General features: G+C 34.3%; 1 protein-coding gene across 2 annotated transcripts; it reads left to right on the top strand.

Moving 5' to 3' along the window:
* LOC114328133 (metallophosphoesterase 1) lies at positions 1-20,853 on the top strand. Of its 2 annotated transcripts, none has more exons than XM_028276913.2 (6): positions 1-135; positions 201-553; positions 2,050-2,216; positions 2,452-2,540; positions 4,444-4,710; positions 10,576-20,853. In XM_028276913.2, the coding sequence occupies exons 1-6, from the start codon at positions 37-39 to the stop codon at positions 10,729-10,731; spliced, it is 1,131 nt and encodes a 376-aa protein (XP_028132714.1). In that variant the 5' UTR covers positions 1-36; the 3' UTR covers positions 10,732-20,853. The 2 variants fall into 2 exon arrangements, with proteins under 2 accessions (XP_028132714.1, XP_028132728.1); XM_028276927.2 differs by lacking the exon at positions 10,576-20,853 and adding an exon at positions 5,256-5,726.
* The last annotated feature ends 2,168 nt before the right edge of the window (positions 20,854-23,021 follow it).

Here is a 23,021-nt window from a genome sequence, read left to right as displayed (position 1 = left end):
GACAGTTCATAAATAAAACATCAAAACAAAACTGAAATGCGACCTAACCTTAAATTTATAGTAAAAACTAGCTTTGGAGTATTATTCTTATTTTTCTATTGCGAATTTTTGATTTTCTATGCAGTACAACTTAACGTGAGTATTTATATAATTATTCAACATTTTACACTATTCTAGAATTTAAATTTAAATATTTTTAGTGTGATTGGCCCCAATTAGACCCTGATAACGAAGATACATCTATAGAGCCTTCCAATGAAGACCCTGTTAAAATTATGGTCATTGCAGATACACACCTACTGGGTTCCAGAAAGGGCCATTGGTTTGATAAGCTACGAAGGGAGTGGCAAATGTACAGGGCATTTCAAAGTGCCATGACTTTGCACAAACCTGACTTGGTGTTCGTACTAGGTGATCTTACTGACGAAGGCTTGTATTGCAGCAGCACTGAGTTTGAGTATTATGTGAACAGATTTTATAGTTTATTTGCTGTTCCGGAAGGGACAAAAATTTATGTTGCTGTTGGAAATCATGATATAGGCTTCCATTATGGGTAAGAGTTTTTAACCTACACCAAATTATATTAATTGTTATACTGATACAGTAGACTCGCGATTATGGGAGGTATGTGGGACCGTAACTACCTCGGATATGGAAAAACTCGGTTAACACTGAGATTGGTTATGTTGATAGAAAAACACGTAAATAACCATAACTGTGGATATTTTAATCACAAAACTAATAACTTTTACTGTCTATAAAAGATAAAAACATTTACCTTATCAATATTAAGGTGGCGCCAGATATGCGGTATTTGCCAATTACCGAATAAATGCTTACTATTTGCCTATTAGTGTGGAGGGGTTGCTTGCTATTTGGCATTGACCAATTTTAGTGCGTGTCGAATATTTGTTGTGTTCCCGTATGTTATCAGTCTTTTCAACACTTCAAAGTAAACAAATATTCGCCGTGGTGAATCTCAAATATGTGGTGCAAGGTGCTTGCTGTTTAACGAACATTTTCATGAGCACTCAAATATTTGATATTTAGCAAGCACTTGTTCAGTAATTGCCAAATACCGCATAACTGGCGCCGCCTTAACTGTTTAAAAAAATATTTGATTGATTTTTGCGTAAGCTTCATTCCTGTTTTTGGGGCGGCGATGTTGCGCTAAGGTTGAAAGTTGTAACTCACCAGTTATGACTTTTGCCTCAGTTAACCGAGGGGCTCGGATAACCGAGACTCGGATAATCGCGAGTCTACTGTACTTAAAAAGAGTCATAAAATATTTGTACTACTTCCCTCCCCTCTGTCCCATTCATCATAACCCTTTTACCGGATTTACACTCAGTCCTATGGACAGGGAAGTGGGTAGCGTGAATGTGTAAATAGCTCACTTGCGCTGCCGCTGCTCAGCTACTGCCATTGCACAGTGCTCCCCAAAAAGTCGGATTTTGGTACAGAAGTCAAAGGAGAGGCAGCGCGAATGCGAGTATTAGTTCTGAGGACATTGCCGACGTTGGTGAGGACTGGTGTGAACACTTCACTTGTGTCGATATCGTATTTCGGCAATATTTCTGACACCAGCATTAGCAGTGGCAAAGGCTGAGTATAAATCTGGCATTCCATTGCTGATGAAGTGTACCTAACATGACCTAGATGTTAACTCAATTTTTTACTGCATTTACATTCTAGTGTTTTGGTCGACATGGCCCTGGAATTGCTTTATCCATAATAAGAATCTAAACTGATGTTATAAATACACTTTTATCTACATACTCAATAGAGTCAGTCAAAGTCAAACAAATACTAACCTAAAAAAGAAGGTGGTGCATATCTGCATATGATGCCTGAAGATGTCATGTGCACTCGGCAGTAGTAACGGTATGAAGTTCTCAGATGTCCTCAGCATTCAAAGGGATAACATCTTCTACAGTTGTGCCTCCCCCCCCTCATGTTGTTAACAGAGTACTTTTTTGCTTATTTTCCTGAGCTATATTCTTCAGATGATAAAGATAAACTATGAAAATAATTATAGGTATGTTTTAGTGTGAGTCCGTACCTAAATCAAAGATTTGTAAAAGCATTTGACGCTCCAGTAGTGAAAATGATTAGTCTCAGAGGCAACCATTTTGTTCTTGTAAATAGTATGGCTTTAGAGGGAGATGGATGCTTTTTGTGTAAGCCTGCTGAACAACAATTAACAAAAATTGAAAGTAAGTGGAGTAAACTAACGTTATAAGGAATATTATAAAAATATTCTATTGAAATTTCTAGGATTTATTCTATCACTTGTTCTTACAACTTCTACTAAGTTATATTTCACTTGCATATCAGCAATTATACAAACCCATTCGTAATGTTGCTTTAACATTGATTTTAACTGTATAGTTAAATAATTTTATAGTTTGTAAATACTTTGCTTATTTTAATGTAAATTAATGTTTTTAGAAATTTTAAAATGTACAAAAGGAACCTATACCGAAAAGTGTAAGCCAAATATGAAATTAGCAAAATATAGTAGACCCATATTGATGCAGGTAAGCAAAATTTTAAAACTAACACTTAAATATACATGTAGATGTAACATAATCTACTAATGGTATGAGGTACAAATCCAATAGTATGTCATTTATTAATAAGAAAATCAAAATAATATTGGTTCATAATATTGTAACAGCTCCCCTTATATTTCAATAAATAATATGTGGTCCTATGTGAGACAGAGGGACACAATATCACCGAAACTTTTCAATCAGCCTCTGGAAGATATTTTTAAAAGATTAGAATGGAAATAAAAAGGTATAAACATTTGTGGACAGCGCTTGAACCATCTAAGATACGCTGATGACATCGTATTGATAACCGATAAAAAAGAAGAATTGTTTGAAATGATGAAAGAACTGGACATAGAAGCTGGAAAGATAGGCCTTAATATGAATTACAGCAAGACCAAAATCATAACAAATACAGGTGAGGATGTCACAAAAGTTAGGGATGTTAGACAAGAAGTTGCAAAATTAAAATGGAGATTTGCCGGACACAATATAAGACAAAAAGAAGACTGATGGAACATGGAACAGAATAATTGTTATAAATTGGAGACCGTGGGAAGATAAACGAAGCAGAGGAAGGTCCCAAATGAGATGGGCAGATGATATTGACTGTAGCGACAGACAGAGAAGAAGGGAAAAGGATTGGGGGGCCTATGTCCAAAGATGGACCGAAAGAGGTCCAGGAGGGTAATTAGATAGATAGAATATGTGGTCCTTTACGTGAGTGTGCTGTAATAACAGACAATATTTACAATGTGTTTTAGCAAATTCAAATTTGGTCAGCACGAGTTATCCAAATCCTTAATTCTTTAAATTGAATTTGTTTGAGAAATTTATTTTAAAAAAATAAAAATAGTTAGATAACAATGTTTTTTAAATTCTACTCTTAAGTATTTTAAAAATATTAATAAACAGTTGAATAGTCCAAGAGTAACAATAGAAGCCGGCGACGAACTTAGAAAAGAAAAATCGACATGAGTATGTGTTTAAAATTTGGAACCTGAAATATGTAAACCCTCTTACAAGGCAGGATATATGACTAGTTTGGTAGAAGAGCTTGGAAAATACTGAGTTAAAATATTGGCACTGTAGGAAATCAGAGGGAAGAGCCAGGGAGAAAGAAATTCGTAATACTTATTTTACTCATGTTAATGACCCATTTTCTTGATTTTTGTTTGGTCCTCAATTCGTAATTATAAATGACGTATTATTAATCATCTAGAAAAAGTTTTGGTCTAATTTTTTTGGTAGATTTCGGTAAACTTTTAAGTTTCTTCAATCTCCTATCATTCTTTAATGTACGAGGTTCACGTCTAAATTTACAGAACCAGTAATTATATCTTAAAAATCAGAATATTGTGTTAAAATAGGTAGAATTGTGGCGACACGCTTCAATTACTATTTTGCTAATTTTAATTTTTAATAACTTTTCTCTCAAAACGAAATAAGACGTCCCATTTAAAATTCACATTTTTTCCGCTGATAATATACCAAACCATATGCATAAAAGGGCCTGTTCAGTTTTAAGAAAGGAAATTTATTCAGGTAAAATGCGTTTTCAGCTTTTCAGATCTAATAAATGTCTGGCTATATGGTAAAACCACATAATGACAAATTAATGTTTGTAGTTTAGTTCAGTCACAGCTTGCAGTCCGGTAGGTCATAACCACTCGCTCGGCAAAAGGATAACAAGCCCTTACGAGATATAAACAAACCACGCCTTTTTATCGAAATAAATAATTACATTATTGACAGTTGTTTTACGTTTTATTTCTTACTTTTATTTTATTTGTTTCCGTGGACAATAAGGTTATTACACGCATCCACACACACCACGGAACAGAATAATGAATAGATGACTAATCTTATATATTTCCCTATTTTGTAGCATTATCCTTTGTACAGACAGTCAGATATGGAATGCAACGATTTTGATGCCGCCCCTTTTCCTATCAAACAAGAAAGATTTAGAGAAAGATGGGAATGCTTGAGTCAAGAAGCTACTTACCAGTTACTTAATCAGGTCAAACCTAGGTTGTCTTTGTCTGGACACACTCATCATGGATGCACTCGTCCGCTTCCTGTAGGAGAGGGTTTGGAAGTGACGATACCGAGTTTCAGTTGGAGAAACAAGGATAACCCTAACTATTTGTTGGTAAGTGACACATTTATTAATTTATTTTATTTATAAATAAATAAATAGTCTCTCTCTCATTTAGAACTTATTTCACTGTGAATAGCTGGTCAATTGTAGATTTTCCTTCTCAAACATTTGTTTTCTGTGTTTGATATTCCCCGACATATTTTCAGCTAACTGTTGGCTTGGAGTCGCTTGTTGAGGATGTAAGTAAAAATTTTCTAAGCTGCAAAACGAAAAAGTTGTGCCGAGATATCGCATATCAGTTTATCCCCTTTTTATAGAGTGGGCATATCATCCCGGTTTTTCATTTGCTAGCGATCTTTGCATCATTTCAAATCTTGTTTATGAGCGCTTGTTAAGTGTTCACCACCTAGTTTACAGGAGACAGTGTCAATGCCTGGAGGCTTATTATTCCTTTGTGCCCGTATTGCTTTTTTGACCACTTCCATCGTCGCGGGCTCTATCTTCGGTCGGGTAGTCAAAACTTCTGATTCTACTAAAGAAGGGTTATTTTCTAAACATTCAAACTTTCCAAAATAAAGTGTTAAAGATAATTGCAGGTGTTACCTGATATATGCCCAAGTCAGTAGTAGAAAGCCATCGAAAATTCTATGAAGAACTCCACCAATTCGTGCATTGTTCTAGATTTCAAGATTGACTAACTGTAAGTAACTGCCTTTTTAAAATTACGTGGTCTTTGACGTTCAAGCCAGTTGACTAACCTAACATGTATGTATGTGAAAAAGAAATAATAAAAACGTTTTGTTTTCGAAGAATATAAAAAGGGGTATTTCTATATGTCCGAGTAAGCTAGTTCCAACGTCACAGCACGCAAAAACTCCTATAAACTTCCAGTACCTACCAGTATTGCCACCGAGTCTTCGCCCGATAGTCCTCATAGTTTAACATATAAAGAAATCACGATATGGTGAAACATACCTTGTTTAAGTATAAGCTTATTCACTGGAACCGCATCTTTGGTCAGGTTAGCCTTGAAAGCAGTAAACGTCACACTGATCCGTTCCTATCATTTTTATTTGACTGATTTTAAGTAATGTGACTTAAAAATGGTGATTGTTGTTAACAATCCGTCCAAATATAATCAGCTTGTGTTACTCTTCGCCGATGTTACCAGTTTTTATACTCTGTATTTCTTTTTATGCGAAGGTAAATAAATACTTTTTTTCCTAACTTAAAGAAAAAGAAATACATAATAAGAAACCAAAATCGAAGAAAACAAACTATTTATTCTTATTTACAAAACTATAAAATCGATATATTATATCTATAATTATTTAATCTTAGTTAAAAATATAAAAACAAAAGAAAGAGATAAAAAGCCCAAATAATGTTTATGCTTGCCTCGAAGAATATTCTTTTTAGCGTACACTAATATTGTAATTATTTAAAACTATGTAATATGTTACTAACTATTTACAAAAACAAAAAAACAAGTTATCTGACTACTACACTCACCGGCAGAGAAAACGGGCAGCCCAAAAAATGGGTCATTTTTAATGTCTTGTATTTCCTAAACCTGATGTCCGATTTAAGTAATTTTTTTAATATGTTATAGCCTTATTCTTTATCATTATCGCTGTAATAATATTGTTGCTAGACAGGTACATTGTCATTGTATACAGGGTGTACGAATCAAACTGTGTTTTTTCTCAAATTTTGGAACACCCTGTGGAATGTTATAGCTTTTATAAAATACTAAAATTAAGACCCAACTATAGCCACAGATTTTCTTAACATTCTGTTTTTTTATTCATTCGCTTATGTTGGATAATTAAAAAGTTAGGCACTTTAACAACTACCCCTGTTTTTCGTCAATACAGGGTGTTTTTCAAAAAGTACGCAAGCTTTAAGGGGTAATTCTGCATGATAAAATAATGACAGTTTGCTTTATAAACTTATGCCCGCAAATACTTCGTTTCTGAGATAGGGGGTGTTGAAATTGTTCTTACAAACTGACGATTTATTTATTGCTCTAAAACGGTTTGTGATATGCAAATGAAATTTGGTAGATTTTAAGAGCTAGTTATTGCGCATTTTTTGGCATACAATTGAGAATTTTATATTCACCATTGGCGTGCATACGGGATATATCTAAAATATTTATACCCGTATGCACGCCAATGGTGAATATAAAATTCTTAATTGTATGCCAAAAAATGCGCAATAACTACCTCTTAAAATCTACCAAATTTCATTTGCATATCACAAACCGTTTTAGAGAAATAAATAAATCGTCAGTTTGTAAGAACAATTTCAACACCCCCTATCTCGGAAACGAAGCATTTGTGGGCATACGTTTATAAAGCAAACTGTCATTATTTTATCATGCAGAATTACCCCTTAAAGTTTGCCGTACTTATTTAAAAACACCCTGTATTAACGAAAAACAGGGGTAGTTGTTAAAGTGCTTAACTTTTTTATTATCCAACATAAGCGAATGAATCAAAAAACAGAATGTTAAGAAAACCTGAGGCTATAGTTTGGTTATAATTTCAGTATTTTATAAAAGCTAGAACATTCCACAGGGTGTTCCAAAGTTTGAGAAAAAAACACAGTTTGATTCGTACACCCTGTATACAATGACAATGTACCTGTCTAGCAACAATATTATTACAGCGATATTGATAAAGAATAAGGCTATAACATATTAAAAAAATTACTTAAATCGGACATCTTCTTCTTCTTCTTCTTGACTGGCTTTACAACTCGGGGTGAGTCTTCGCCGCATCCACTATGGCCCTCCATCGTCTGCGATCTTGCGCTTCGATTTGCCATTGTTGTACCCCAATCCTAGATAGATCGGTTTCAACATCATCCTTCCATCTTTTTCTGGGACGGCCCACTGATCTTCTACCGTCTGGTCTCTCGAAGAACACTGTCTTTAGCACTCTGTCTTCCTCTGATCTTACTACATGACCTGCCCATCTTATCCGATTAGCTTTTATATGTCTGACGATGTTTTCAGTACCATATAGAGTCACCAATTCAGCATTGCGGCGCCTTCTCCACTCTCCTGTCAACTCATCTCGATGAGTTGAGAGATGAGTTAAATCGGACATCAGGTTTAGGAAATACAAGACATTAAAAATTACCCATTTTTTGGGGTGCCCGTTTTCTTTGCCGGTGAGTGTATATCTGTATGTGGAGGTGGCGGCTTAGACTGGTAAAACAACGTTTTCTTTTAGGATAAAAATTGGTCTGATCCTACCTTATATTTTTGTCGATGTTTCATTTGTCGTACGGGAAAAAAGCACACAACTCTCTAGTTTACTTTATTTCCACTTTATGTTTCCACGGGCACTTAATAGTTTCTCCAAGTATTTATCGGCCCTTGGAAAGGTGTCTCAAAAAAACCCACTATATACAATAAATAGGGGAGAAAGAAAAATGGTTTGAAATAAATAGATACATCAGCATGCAAGAAGTGCAGAAAGTATAAATTTTATTAAAAGAACTACTAAAGGTTTCCCTTTAGACACCGAATCAGGTGTTAAAAAGACAAGGCTTACCTGAACGATAGCGTGTGGCCAGAAGAAAGTGAGGTCGTGAAGACCTAAATATCCGAGAATTATAAATCCTTGACAAACAAGATCCTCTAAAAGTTCAGAAAGTTTAATATTTCTTGATTAATTCTCAGGGTGACTTCTGATTTAAAATCTTAAACAGTTTCATAAGACAACACTTCTTGTCCTCATGAAGTGAAAATCAAAAGTGAACAAAATATGACACTGGACAGGTAAAGACAAAGAGATGAGACTTACTAGACAGGTAGCAATTTATACCTAAAGCCTACTTCATGCCTGATTTCCTATATAATTTCGGACTTAAAAATGGTTTGATAGCAGCTAATATTCAAGACAATATAGAAGCTTGATTTTTATAGTTGTTTAGGCCAGTACTTGGGAGAATAAAGCAAAAATTATGACAATCTGAATATTAAAAATCGTTCCTAGTTGCTTAGCGACTTTTAACCCGTAACACTTGCGACCTTTGAATTTTAGTATGCTGAAGGTTTGAAACGCATGTTTTACATATCCAACTGTCAAGGAATAATGTCGAAAATTTAAGGGTGGAAGGCATGAGATGAATGATAAGCCGTAACCAGGTACATTGAGTAATGAATCAACAGACAAGAATGTAGCATGTGTGGAAGACTTGTTACAACAAAGTTTCTGCCCAATGGGTTCCTAGCCTTTTGTCAGAGTACCAAAGAAGCTTGCCTATGAGTTTATATTGGCAACATCTCACGGAGTACAGACAAAATGGTAATTCATTTCTTTCGTCAATTATTGCTGGCGGTGAAATTAGGTGTCATTATTATCTTATATTATCGTGCCACAAGTGATGGAGTTTAAATACCTAAGCATCGCACTATCTAGCTACGGAAGGCTCGACACAGAACTGGAAGATCAAGTGAATAGAGCAAACAGAGCCGCAGGTTGCCTGAATGACACAATATGGAGAAATAAAAATATCGGAAAAGAAATGAAAGGCAGAATTTACAAAACAGTCATCAGACCAATAATGACATACGCGGCAGAAACACGACCCGACACAGAGAGGACAAAAAGATAGCTCGAAACAGCAGAGATGAAAACCCTTCGAAAAATCGATGGTAAGACTCTATGGGACAGAGCTAGAAGTACAGATATACGACGGAGATGCAAGGTGGACAACATTAATAACTGGGTAAGAAACAGAAGAATAGAATGGAGTGACCACATAAGCCGAGTGACAACAAATAGAGTAGTCAGGACAGCGAGAGACGGTTCTCCAATAGGAAGACGATCAGTGGGAAGACCACGAAAACGATGGAACGACAACTTACTAGAGGCACATTGAAAAAACAGACAGAGTCATGTCTATACAAAAAGAAGAAGAAGAAGATTATCGTGCCATCAAGCAATAAGACGAAAACGTTCAGCTCTCACATGGTGTCATTCTTTTGCACGACAATGCTCGGCCCCATGTTGCCAAAATAGTGAAAGAAAATCTACATCGAAAGAGATGGAGGATATTAGAGTATCCACCCTATAGCTCCGATTTATCGCCTTTTGATTGTCATATCTTTAACCCACTAAAAAAGGTGCTAAAAGGGAATCGTTTTAAGTCGGACGAAGAAGTACAAAGTGTCGTAAAAGAATTATTAGAGCAACAGCCACAAGAGTTCTTCAATCAGGGTATACATCGGTTGGTGAAACAATGAGATATGTGCCTTCATTATAGTGGTAATATTTATAGATGTATTTACCAATAAATACTTTCTGGGCCAAATATGTGTTTCTATGTGAACAAACCCCGTAAATACAGCGGAAATTAAAAATAATAATTTCCCATCAGACGCGATACAGCTTCCCTTTATATTTTTCATATTTTTCAGATTCCCTTTAAAATGATGGTAGAGCTGTTTTTAGGTCTAGAGGTAGGCACACTAACGAAAGCTACTGAGGACGCCTGAAATGGTAGAAACAGAGCCTGTCTAGCTGGTGTGCAACCCTCTGAATCGAAAACAAGCAAAACCATCATTTATTATTTTTATTTCCTTTACTCGGATTTGAGTACTGAAAGTTCCTCTGCTGTCCGTTTTTCCTAGACGAATGAAAGCGGAATGTGATCGTTTCCCTTTCGGTTTCTATATTCGTCGTCTGCTGTCTTATTTATTGAAAAAGTCGCAGATTAAGGATGTACCAGTAAGAACTTTCAACACGAAAAATCTCAGTTTTAAAATACTATTTACCATTTTAATTCTTATTAAATTGGTGGATTCTGCATCTGAGATTCTTCAATTTGACAGCGGAAATTGTTCAAAACTCTTATTTGCTACTGTTGGTCGCAGCTAAATTGTTCTTTTTATCGCAGGCTACGATCACACCCAACAACTACGCCTACTTTAAATGTGAGCTTCCTAGAGAATCAACAGTAATCAACCTCTATCTCTTCGGAACCTCAATATTTATTATTTGGTTACTCTACTCATTAATGTGTAGAAGCAAACGAAAGTACAAATTTCGCTGACACAGTTTTGCTTTATGTTAATTTTTTTATATATGCAAAGGCTATCATTCAGTTATTACTTCTATTTATATCAAAATCTGCTTTATTTATTACTATTTTAAACTTCCATTTTATGATTCTTTATATTCTCTACTATCTCGACAATACGGCAACACTGTATCAACGTCAAAATTTTATGAAATTTATAACTTTATAAATGAAATAAAATTTATATGATTATACAACTCTGAATTTTATATAATAACGTCGTAAAATTACATGTTTGAAGTCCATAAAACGGTCATTCATAAATACTATAAGTCTAGTGGCTATAGAAAAGAACTTAACCCAACGTGAGCTAAGCCGATTAGAGAAACTATATAGTTTTGTACGACTGACCAAATTATATATACTTTATTATCTATAAGATAGGAGTAAGCCTCTGCCTTAATACCTGAAGAAAGATTTATTAAGTGACATTCTCATTTGATTTTAGATGTATTTATATCAATTTACGCAGTTATTATTCAAAATTCAGAGGTGGCGCAATGATATGAAATTATTGTAATTTCGAGACCAACCTATTCATGTAAATTTTATTTCATTTCAGTGACAATATATTGTAACTAACCGAGTCTATCTCTGTGGAAGGCGTTGTGAGATCATTGTATTTTTATTTGTTATCTTTTATTGAGATCTTAAAATTTTACAGTTTTTTTATTATGTGGTACGATTCCCTAAGATATTAATTTTATTTTTATTTGATTTTATCGTTTGCAGAGATCTTCAATTTTTACAGCTTTTTTAATATGTGGTATGATTCCCACATATTCCATAGATATTCGTCATTTTGAGGATTATTTGAATCCAAAATATGTACATATTTAATACTATACCATGTTATATAATGTGTACATAATGTTGTTAATTGTTTTTGTTATTAGTTATTTCCAAGCATTAAGTTACGAAAATAGGGGGCTTGAGGAAAATTGGTATTATTTTATTTGTAGTAATTTATATTATTAAGTTTTAGTAGAAATAAGAAATAGACCAGAGCCGAAGACTTTGAAAATGGGAAAAAAGTGAAAACAAAAATAGTAAATGGATGAAGCCCATTATACAATAAAGAAAATATGCAAAAAATAAAAGGAAAATTATTTACGAGTGATCTGAGTTTGGGAAATGGAAGTGGGTGAATTTTAAATGGTAAGAAACGGTTTATCACGATTTTTGGCAACACTACAAGTACAAGGGAAAAAAGTTAAATAGCAAAGTTGTAAGTAATAACTCTATTGGCATCAACGTGTAAACATCAGGATTGGCCGGGACACGTCTGAAGAACTTCAAATATGAAGAGGAGTAAGGCAGGGCTGCATTTTGTCCCCACTAATATTTAACATCTATTCTGAGTTTGTTTTCCATAAAGCAGTGGATGATGCTCAACGTGGTATCAAAATGAATGGCGTCAATATTAATAATTTGGGATACGCGGATGACACAGTGTTAATTGCGAGCAATTATGAAGAACTTCAACATCTGATTAATAGGATTACCACAACGTGTGATGAATATGGACTCAAGCTAAACACCGCAAAGACCAAGGTGATGGTTGTCAGTAAGACGCCAATACAACCGGAAGTAGTAACAACTTTGGTGAACAATTAGAGAGAACTAACAGTATCACCTACCTTGGTTGCAATCTAAATGAGAACTGGGACATGAGCAAAGAAATTAGAATACGTATAGAGAAGGCCAGAGCTGCATTCTTTAAGATAAAGAAACTTTTATTTGGAAACAACATTACTTTGAATCTTAATATTAGATTAGTGAGATGTTATGTGTTCTCTACTCTGTTGTACGATGTCGAAGGTTGGACTTTAACAGATACACTTCTCAAGAAATTGAAAGCTTTTGAAATCTGGCTATACCGGAGAATCCTACGAATAAGTTGGGTGGATAGAGTGGAATATTTTGGCCATGTTATGGCCTTGTTAATAATACAGGACAAGGTAGACGGAAGAAGAGGGCCAGGTGGAATAAGAACGTCATGGCTTAAAAACCTGAGAGAATGGTTTAACAGATCCTCTGCATCCCTTTTCCGGGCTGCCGTTAACAAAATTACTATAGCCAATTTGATAGCCAACGCTCGATAATCGAGCACGGCACATGAAGAAGAAGTAAGTAATAAAGAGATATACAACTTTTTTTTATTTTTATATCAAAAGAAAAAAATGTTCAAGAAATTTTAGTCAAAACTTACATCTTTATGTCCCAAACATTCTCTATTTTTTTATTTAAAATATTTATTATTCCCCTTATTTTGATTTAATATCGAAAAAGCACCCTTATTTTTAATCAAAAATTTTCAAAAAGTTTGTTTCTATGCTTTTTGTTCGTCGAGACTTCTAATTTCTGATGATGAAATGATGGCGAAATTTCTCAGAAAATGCAAAAATATACGAAAAAACTCGAAAACTTCTTATTTTTTTCTTTAATTGTTATTATATGTTCTTTCTTTTTGAATGGGTTTTATCTTGTTACCATTTTTGGTCTAAAAAATGATCAGCTATTGCCTATAAAAATAATTATGGAAAAAGCCTTGGATTTGTTATATATTGTGTAATTTTGTTATATTTTTCTTAGTATTAGTTATTTCTAAACATTAAGTTAAGAAAATTATGTGGATCTAAAAATTGAAATTATTTTAATCGTAGAAGTTATATTATGAAATTTTAATAGAAATAAGAAATAGATTTATACCGATATGTGTATAAATGGAATTAATGTGACATGTGACAACAAAAATGCGCTATTATTTTAATAGTATTATCACAGTATTATTGACGGTTTTATATTGTGTTGGATCAATTTCCCTTATTAGAATTTATCCCAGTGTTCCTGTCTTGTATTATAACAATGTCAGTATCATTTACGAAATTGTCTTCCAGTTCGTCTTTCCTCCTCTTCTACTTATAGAAGGAATTGACCACCATCAATTGATTGCTTCATCCTTACTTTTTTCCAATAAACATTCTCTATGTTATTACATGTTAACACTAGATAATAGTGTTAAATCATTCTTTCGTTATGATCCGTACGACATACATATAAGTGTTCATTGTATATAATGAATACATATATGTATGTAGGTTCTTAATAGCTCATTCAAAGTTCTGCTTATTTAAACCATAAAGAGAGTGACGTGCAGAAACTATGGATGCCTCTTTTTTCTCGCTAAAAGTTTTGTGTTCGCACTACAACATGTTTCGCCTTTATTGAGTCTCATCAAGCAGTATCAAATCGAAGAATGACTCGAAACAAATAACGACAGAAATCCTGATATACTCTTTCCGGGTCTGTATTCTCTTTGATACTGACTTTTAGAAGGAAAAGACAAGCATCATCAGCATCTTTGTCTTTTGCGTGAGTCTTTGCTGCGTTTACTATTGTCTTCCGTTTTTCCGAACTTATTTCTAGCTGGCACTGGAGCTAAGATTGGAAATATTAAAGAGGAACTGAAATTTTCTCATTCTCAGGCCACCGTCTGTTGATTACTGTTACGATTTAGCTCCTATCGAGTAGCCATTTTTACATTTCTTTAAAACCTATCGAGTAGCCATTTTTATATTTCTGTAAAAGGGGTCACTGTGATTGCTCAAAGAAGACTGTAGGCTAAAATCCACAACAACACCTGATTGAAATACTCTTAAGCAAGAGTCGAGCTGGTATGGTGTAGTTACCAAAGAAACATTTTTCTGGGTAAATCTGAGTAAATTTGATATTTGTTTTTGTAATCATAACAATCTCGTTGTCGCTTTTAGCTTTATATGTAAATTAAAAATTAGATAAATAAAAGAACACTAACATTTGTACTATATTTTACAGATAACCAAACACTAACAGATCTGCACATATCACATACAATCTCAAGCTTTTATTTTATACAAAAGAATATTTTCCTAACATAAATCCAAATAAACGACGAAAATCGTAAGGTGGTCAGTAGTAAAAGTATAAGTCAAATAATAGTTTTTTGCAGAAAATATTCTTAGACTCTATATACTACTTCTATATACTACTTATTCCCGTGATTTCGATCTTGCCAGATATCATGACAATTTTTTGAGAGTTATGGACCTCGATAACCTATTTCTATGTTTACTGCAGTGGGTTCAGTAGACTTTTTAATTATTAACAATTTAATATGCAGACACTACATTTAATTTATAAAAAGAAACGTCCAAATCCATCAAAAAGAACAAGAGATATTTTGTAGTTTAATTTTGAGGTTCAAATTTCATTTTTCGATATCGCCGATTTGAAAAAAGGAAATAACTAATTAATGTCGTCCATAATATTCATAGGACCATTTTGTTTAAAATTGGCTACTTTTCGAATATGAAAAGTAATTTTTCCCAGGCAAAATCAAAAAAGTCTTATTATGCTATCCGGAGAATCATTGTGAGTTCATTTTTTCTGACTTAGGTTATTGCAAGAAAAATTGTTTGGAATAAACAAATTGAATAACTTTTACACTATCTGATTAATGAATGCCTGTACAACTTTAACCAAACTTTTAACTCTATAAGACCTGACTTTCCACGCAATATTAAGGTTGTAGCTTCATTTTTGCAATTATTGCAGTTATTAAAATTTATTGAAAATTATGAATTCTTTAGTTTTTTATAGTTTTCTAAGCAACAAGTTGGCAAATCAACTTTAATAAATCGCTATTTGAAAACTTTAATCATGTTTTATAAAACAATTACTTGCATTCTTGGCCTTAAATTGTAAATAATTTATTAAGCCTACCGAATTCACTGCATGAAACATTGAGATTTTACGTATTAATGTCCGTAAAACTCAAAAAAAAACGTCAGATACCAGGCCGCGTGAAAGTCCACAACTTTTTGATTTTTAACCTTATGGTAGGGGAGCAAAGTATGCTATATGTGCAGCCACTCGAGCGCTTTGAGGACCTATTGGGTTGTGAAGAGTAGGCCCTAAAACCAAAAAAAGTTAAGTCAAGTTTTCCATTTTACTGGGCACTTGTCCATTTTTAATTCAATTTTCCATTTCAACAATCGTTTTTTTAGATTATAGTTCCATCTATCCATGTCTCGAATAAAAGTTACTTATTTTTACGTAAGGAATCCAAATCTGCAATAAAAAATGGGGGTACCATTTAAGATTTTAAAGTAACCCCCCACCCCTTCTCCGTGGGGGGTCGTGTTTGGTGCCATTCGATAGATTTTTCAAAAATATTGAATAACTGTATTTTTCAGTTTTTCGATCTGATGTTCATTTCGCAAAATTTCGCGGGATTCGTATTTAAAATATTAAATTTACCCCCCACCCCTCTCCGTGGGAAGTCGTGTTTGGTATCATTCGATATATTTTTGAAAAATATTGAGCACATATTTTTTAGTTTTTCGATCTGTCATTCATTTCGCGAAATATTCGCTTTTTTTCTTGTTTAACTTTGGGACTCACCCATTTCCTTACGCCCCGCTCAAATCGTCAGATTTTTGAAATACTGTTTTGCATGTACTTAACTTACCCTATCTTAATCTGACGATTTCGAGTTTTTCTAAGGACAGATTTTTTTTTGGTCCCCCCTTAACGAACTCCCCTGCATTAAGAGCCAATATATGGTAGAGGTACATTTTCAGGGTACAAGGTTTCTCCCCGTGTAATAATCTGACGTGCTCGAGTAACTGCAAAAATCCCTGCTTGGGCTCCCCTACCATTCTTTCTCTGGACTGTTATCCCATAAATAGAGATAGGACTTATATTCACATGGATCAATATGAGTTGTATAGTAAATTATGGTATGAACTATAGTGATGTTGATTATAGTTACTTTCAAGTATTCGTTACAAATCGTTACTTTTGTATAAAGTAATCATTTACAGTATTCGTTACTTTGATTACTATGATTACTTTTGTATTTGAGTACCGGTAATCATATCGAAAATCGTATTTCTCAGTAGGTAGGTATTTTGTATAGGTATTCCGATATAACAAGTAATCATTTGCAGTATTTGTTACTTTGATTACTATGATTACTTTTGTTACTTTTGTATTGGAGTACCGGTAATTATATCGAAAATCGTATTTCTCAGTAGGTAGGTATTTTGTATGCCCCCCCCTAAATGCCCTCGTCTAATTCTAATAAAACCAATGCAATACATACAAAATTAAAGTTGTTGATCATACTGTAGAAACATTATCATTTCCACATTTTTCCGGTCAGTCTAGAAAGTAATCAAGTGTACTGGTTGTAGATACAATAGTCGTTACTCGCTCTAATACGATTGGTACGAAGTGACGAAGTAATCAAAGTAATCAGAGTAATCAAAGTAGATACAATACTCGTTACTTGCTCTGATACGATTGGTACGAAGTAACGAAGTAATCAAAGTAGATACAAAGTCGTTACTCGCTCTAATACGATTGGTACGAAGTAATCAGAGTAATCAAAGTAACCAAAGTAGATACAATAGTCGTTACTTGCTGTGATACGATTGTTACGAAGTAATCAGAGTAATCAAAGTATATACAATAGTCGTTACTAGCTCTGATACGATTGGTACGAAGTAACCAAGTAATCAGAGTAATCAAAGTAACGATTTACCTCTCTGAATAGTAATCGTTACTTTCGGTATTCGTAAGTAACGAGTACTTTGTAACGAATAGTTACTTTTTCAACATCACTAATGAACTGACTTGTATTTTTGGAAAAACGTCAATGGAGAAGTCAAAGAAAATCCTCAGAACCAACAAAAACTGACTTATACTCTTACTACTTATCACCTTAGAATTATTGCTTTTTCCTCCGATTGACAACTAGCTGAAAACTGTCAATGCAAAATGTGCTACCTTGTACTTTTTTATATGTGCTCAGAAGTGATGTTTCTAGAGGCACTAGAAGACAGAATGTCAGATATGCAGACGATATAATGCTCAAAATCAATGGAAAAATTCCAATAGTTGGCTGTATACCATAGTTTAAAAAAACTCATACAGAAGTAAAATCTTCAAGTTGTATACTGGTATAAAATGGTTTATTAAAAACTTCATAAAAAGTCGTGCAAAACGTTTTCGTTCTAATTCAGAACATCTTCAGTGCCTAGAATGAAGTATTTCCACGTTAGTTGAGGGCAAAAAAGTTAAAATTGTGACTGTTAATTAGAGAAAACATGTGGAGAATACTTACATTCTGCTGATTAGTTGAAACTAGCACACCAATTAGAGTGGTAACATTATAATATATGGTTTACATGATAGATTTAAATAAAATATGGTGAATACCAGTCGATGTTGAAGGATTAAATTAGTACATGCTTAAAGGGCAACATGCTTCCCTGCTGGAAAAACTAGGTACTTGCCAGTTCAATGGGCACAGAGCAACTGATAAAATAGGAAATGTACTTTCAATATGACATGACAAGATAAGACAAAGTCAATTTTTGGTTAAGAACTTCAAAAAGTTAAGTTTTAAGTTCGGATTTTGATTAAAATGTAATGGTTGTTAATAACTGTTTGAAAATGTAATTAAAATTGTATAACAAATATGAATCTGTTTTAAAGTCTAAATTAGCAACTCTCTAGTCCAGAAAAAAAACTTTTGGATTGTAGGATTTAAGGTTGGTATAATCCATGGTTAAAAGTGTGACGTCATTGGTTGTAAAATGACAAGATGGCAGTTTAATTTAGTATAATAAAATGAGATATATACTACATAGTAAACAATTAATAACCTGGCGTGGAAAGATTGGATGGTAAATAAAGCAAAGTTCTAATTTTATATGTTTTAAAAAAAATGTACTATTGGTTGCCTAACAAGATGAGAAGTGTTTAGATTTAGCTGCATACTGTTGTAATAATAAATTCTGTCTGTTAAGATTGGGTAGGAGTTGTGGAGAAGTTAAAGTAGCTAAAATAAAATAAAAAATAAAGATCCGGAAGTGAATGATAATCTTAAAGAAATAATTTTAAATAATAAAATGAATAAAATTATGTAATGGCATTAATAACAAACAGCGGAAATGAAATATGAGAAAAGGGGAAAATCTAATTGAAATTTATGTTGTTTTCGATAAAATAAAGTAATTCTAGGAAATATAACATGATAGGCTTCCAAACGAAGTGTTATTGTATGAGTGAATAATGGAAAGAAAGCTAACTAATATAGGTCTAAGTGTGTGTTAATGTCAATATGTAATGAAGAATCTAAATTTACTAAATATCTGAGATAGCGAACTATGAGTTTTTTGTAATTGGTAATGGAGTGGACAGACTGAAACAAGTGTGATATATTTTGAGTGCAACAGAAATACTACAAAACAGTACAACAAAAATATTTTAAACCAACAAACAATCGGAGGAAAAAATCTATGATTAACTTAGCGTTATACAGATTGATCACTTTGGTCAATCTTTTATAACGCTGTTCTAGGAAATAATCTCAGGTTAAAATCAAGGTACCATAACACTAATAGATGTAATACTAGTCATTGTAATATAGGTGGATAAGAAAGTTAAGTCTTTAGTTTAAGAAGTAATCTTACTTCCTATGGTATTATAAAAGTATAAAACTATTATTTAAAGTGTATAAATAAATGTATGTATAAAATATCGTTTAAAACATCCAGAAAAAAATGGTTTATGGTCATTGGGCCCACCATTTAAAAAAATTATTATTACCTCCCTCATGAAACTTTTTTTATTCAGTTCATATCGAGTCGAACAACTTTTCTATTTCGGAAAATTTTCGGGATGGGAGCGTTTCGTAAATATAGAGGTTTCTAAACTTTGGTGCGTCCTACAACTGGAGTAACCTTAAAATTTGTCGGGAAATATTACCAGTTAATGGTAAATATTTTTATCAAAACAATCCTGCAAAAATCAGCTGTGAGGGTATAAAATTTATTACTCTTTATGATACGTGTCGCTCCCCTATACTTACTTTCCGTGTCCGGAACACCAACAACTCTAAATTCTGTATTTCCAATGGTTGGCCACATAGATGGCCCTGTCATTTGCTATAATTAAGTCTTCTTCTGGGCAGGTCTCTCTCATCTCTGTGCATGATAGATGCCTGCTGGTCTGAACCGCGCCACAGTCGCAGGTATCGTCCTCCTGGTATCCCCACTTTTTCAGGTTTGCTAGCACAACGTGAAACGCCGGTTCTTAGTCTATTTAGCGCTTTCCAAGTCGGATACGGTAAATTGTGTCCAGCAGCCATTTCCTCTGAGGGAGGAAAATGTGTCGCGGTAGCTGACGCTTACCATAGGTGTATTCGGCGCGTCTCTGGCGCTTCGGGGATGGATCTTGATGTTTTCAGGAAGCTTTTCCGAGATCTTAGTCTACTTGGCTGAGTTTGGTGGTCATATAAGGGGTGTCTTCGGTCCGTCTCCTGCTTTTTTAGTTATACCTCTGACGTGACCTTCCTCCTGATAGGTGGTGGAGCAATCCCAGCTATGGGGTATACCTCTTCGATAGGTGTCGGTTTCAGGCAACCCGATATTATACGAACCGTTTCATTTAGAGCCACATCGACGTTCTTTGCGTGAGCAGAGTTTGTCCATACTGGTGCTCCAAACTTCGCGGCCGAAAAACATAATGCTAAGGCAGAAGTGCGGAGTGTGTGTGGTTGTGCTCCCCATTTTGTATTAGTTAGCTTGCGGATGATATTATTTCTGGCACTTACTTTCTTCTTGACATCTTGACAGTGGTATCGGTAAGACAGAGTTCTATCCAGACGGACGCCAAGGTATTTTGGCGTCTCGTTGTGTTCCAGCATCTGACCACGCCATTCCACCTCCAACGGCCTTCGGGCATGCTTGTTTCTAAGGTGGAAAGCACATACCTGCGTTTTTGTGGAATTGGGTTTCAGGTGGTTTTTATCGTAGTATAGAGCTAAGTCTCCCAGGGCATCTGTCAGTTTCACTTCGACTTCATTGAAGGTTCTTCCCTGAGCTGAACAGCTGTATCATCAGCGTAAATAAATTGCCTTGTTTGTTGGTGTATGGGTTGGTCGTTGGTGTATATGTTGTATAGAATCGGCTCGAGGACACTTCCCTGTGGTAGCCCATTTTTTTGGTCCCTCCACCGACTGTTCTTGGACTGGAGCGTTACGTAGAAGCTTCTATTCTGAAGGAGACATTTCACTAACCTTGTTAGTCGGAAATCCTTTGTAGTTTCGTAGAGTTTTGCGAGTAGCTGTTGATTGTTAACTGTGTCATAGGCGGCAGTTAGGTCTATGAACGCTACTCCTGTTATTTCTTTCCGTTCAAAACCATCTTCAATATGTTGGGTGAGATTAATTTTTTTGACTGCAGCAGCACTTTCCGGGTCTGAATCCCGCTTGTTCTGGAATAATTTTAGTCTCCACATATTCAGCGATCCGGTTCAGTATCATTCTTTCAAATGCCTTGAAAAGGTGGCACAAAAGAGAGACAGGTCTAAAACTCTTTGTATCCGCCGAATCCTTCCCTGGTTTTAAGAGGGCTACCACTCTAGCTTTCCTCCATAAGGGGCGCACTATGGAGTCATAAATGATGATTTTTTCTGCAGGATTGTTTAATAAAAATACTTACAATTTACTAGTAATATTTTCCGACAAATTTTTAAGGGTAGGTACTCCAGTTGTCGGACGCAGTAAAGTTTAGAAACCTCTATATTTACGAAACACCCCCCTCCCGAAATAAAAAAATTGTCCCAGTCGACATGAATAACTGAATAAAGAAAGTCTCATGAAGGAGGTAATAATTTTTTTAATGGTGACCCAAGGACTGTTATAGTTAATTTACCAAAAACATTTAAAACGATGTTGCTGAAAAACTGCTTTTGTGCTCAATAAAATTATTAAAGGTATTCTGTTAATTTTAAGAGGGTTGTGCCAAACCTGTTACATTGGAATAAAATTGTGATTAAGTGAGCTTATTGGATGCTTTTGCGATCAGAACTATGACATTTGCTGTTACATAGTTGGTTTAAATTAAGCGAGAATTTTCATTAGTTATTGATTGAAAATTGCTTCATACTTCTTAAGAATTTCTCAACTAAATTGTTTCCCCACTGCGACAGAGAAAAAGGTTGTAAACAGGGTATGTATCTCTTTCTAATCGACGGCAATAGGAAAGTCACGTGGTCGATAAACCCCGCCGATTAGAAAGAGATGCATACCCTGTTTACAACATTTTTCTCTGTCGCACTGGGTGAACAATTTTAGATTGCAGCGCGCGTTGTGGGTATTATATGTCTATGGCTGTTGAAATGGCACTAGACTAAGAGCCGCTATAGGTGAAATTTCTTAATCATTTTAGGCACGATGGGACCCTATAACTTAAATAGTAGAACCTAAAAGAAAAGGTTTGAACACTGTGCCCTCACTTTTCAGTGGCACATGCGTCGACAGTGGCGCATCAAACTTTCCACTTATGGACGGGATAAATAAATTAAAAGTTACCCTCCCTTACTAACAGAATTCCATTTTTTTTATTTTTTTTAAGTTCTGTGTGATTAACACATAAGATTCAGCGTAATTTTAACCCACCACCCCCTTCCCCCTGCCCCACCACCCGCATAGCTTAGGCTTTTATAAAACATGTCTATTTTTTATAGACCCGTAGGTAGAGTGTACATAACCTCAAAAAAAATAAAAAAAAAATTTTTTCAAAAAAGCGTACATATAACTTTTTTTGAGGAATAGTTGCAGGTCTATTTTTTCTTAATCTTATGTATTTTATCAAACACTATATTTTTAATTTTTTTTAGATTTTTCTATAACGCCGGTCACCTACAAAAATCCAAAAAACTGTTTTTTAAGGGGGTTTTGGGGGTTTTCCCTATTTTATAGACTTCATAATATATCAAATCAATTTCGATTATATAGGTTATATATAACTTAAAGTAACTGAGTTCTTTAGAATATTTAAAAATGGGAGAAACGCGTTCAAACCCCCCAAAACCCCCTTAAAAAACAGTTTTTTGGATTTTTGAAGGTGACCGGCGTTACATAAAAATCTAAAAAAAATAAAAATATAGTGTTTGATAAAATACATAAGATTAAGAAAAAATTAGATCTGCAGCTATCCCCAAAAAAAAGTTATATACTTTTTTCCAAAAAAAATTTGTTTAAATTTTTTGAGGTTATGTACACTCAACCTACAGGTCTATAAAAAATAGACGTGTTTCATAAAAGCCTTAACTATGCGTGTGAATTTTTTGAAATTTTAAAATTGATGGCATCCCACCAAAAAAAATAAAATCGAAAAATAAAGTTTTTGATGGTGGGGGCAGGG

Source organism: Diabrotica virgifera, chromosome 7 (assembly GCF_917563875.1).
Source record: "Diabrotica virgifera virgifera chromosome 7, PGI_DIABVI_V3a".
NCBI classification, from domain to species: Eukaryota; Metazoa; Arthropoda; class Insecta; order Coleoptera; family Chrysomelidae; genus Diabrotica; species Diabrotica virgifera.
Note: the sequence above shows the minus strand (reverse complement) of the source record. Positions and strands in the feature narration are given on the sequence as shown.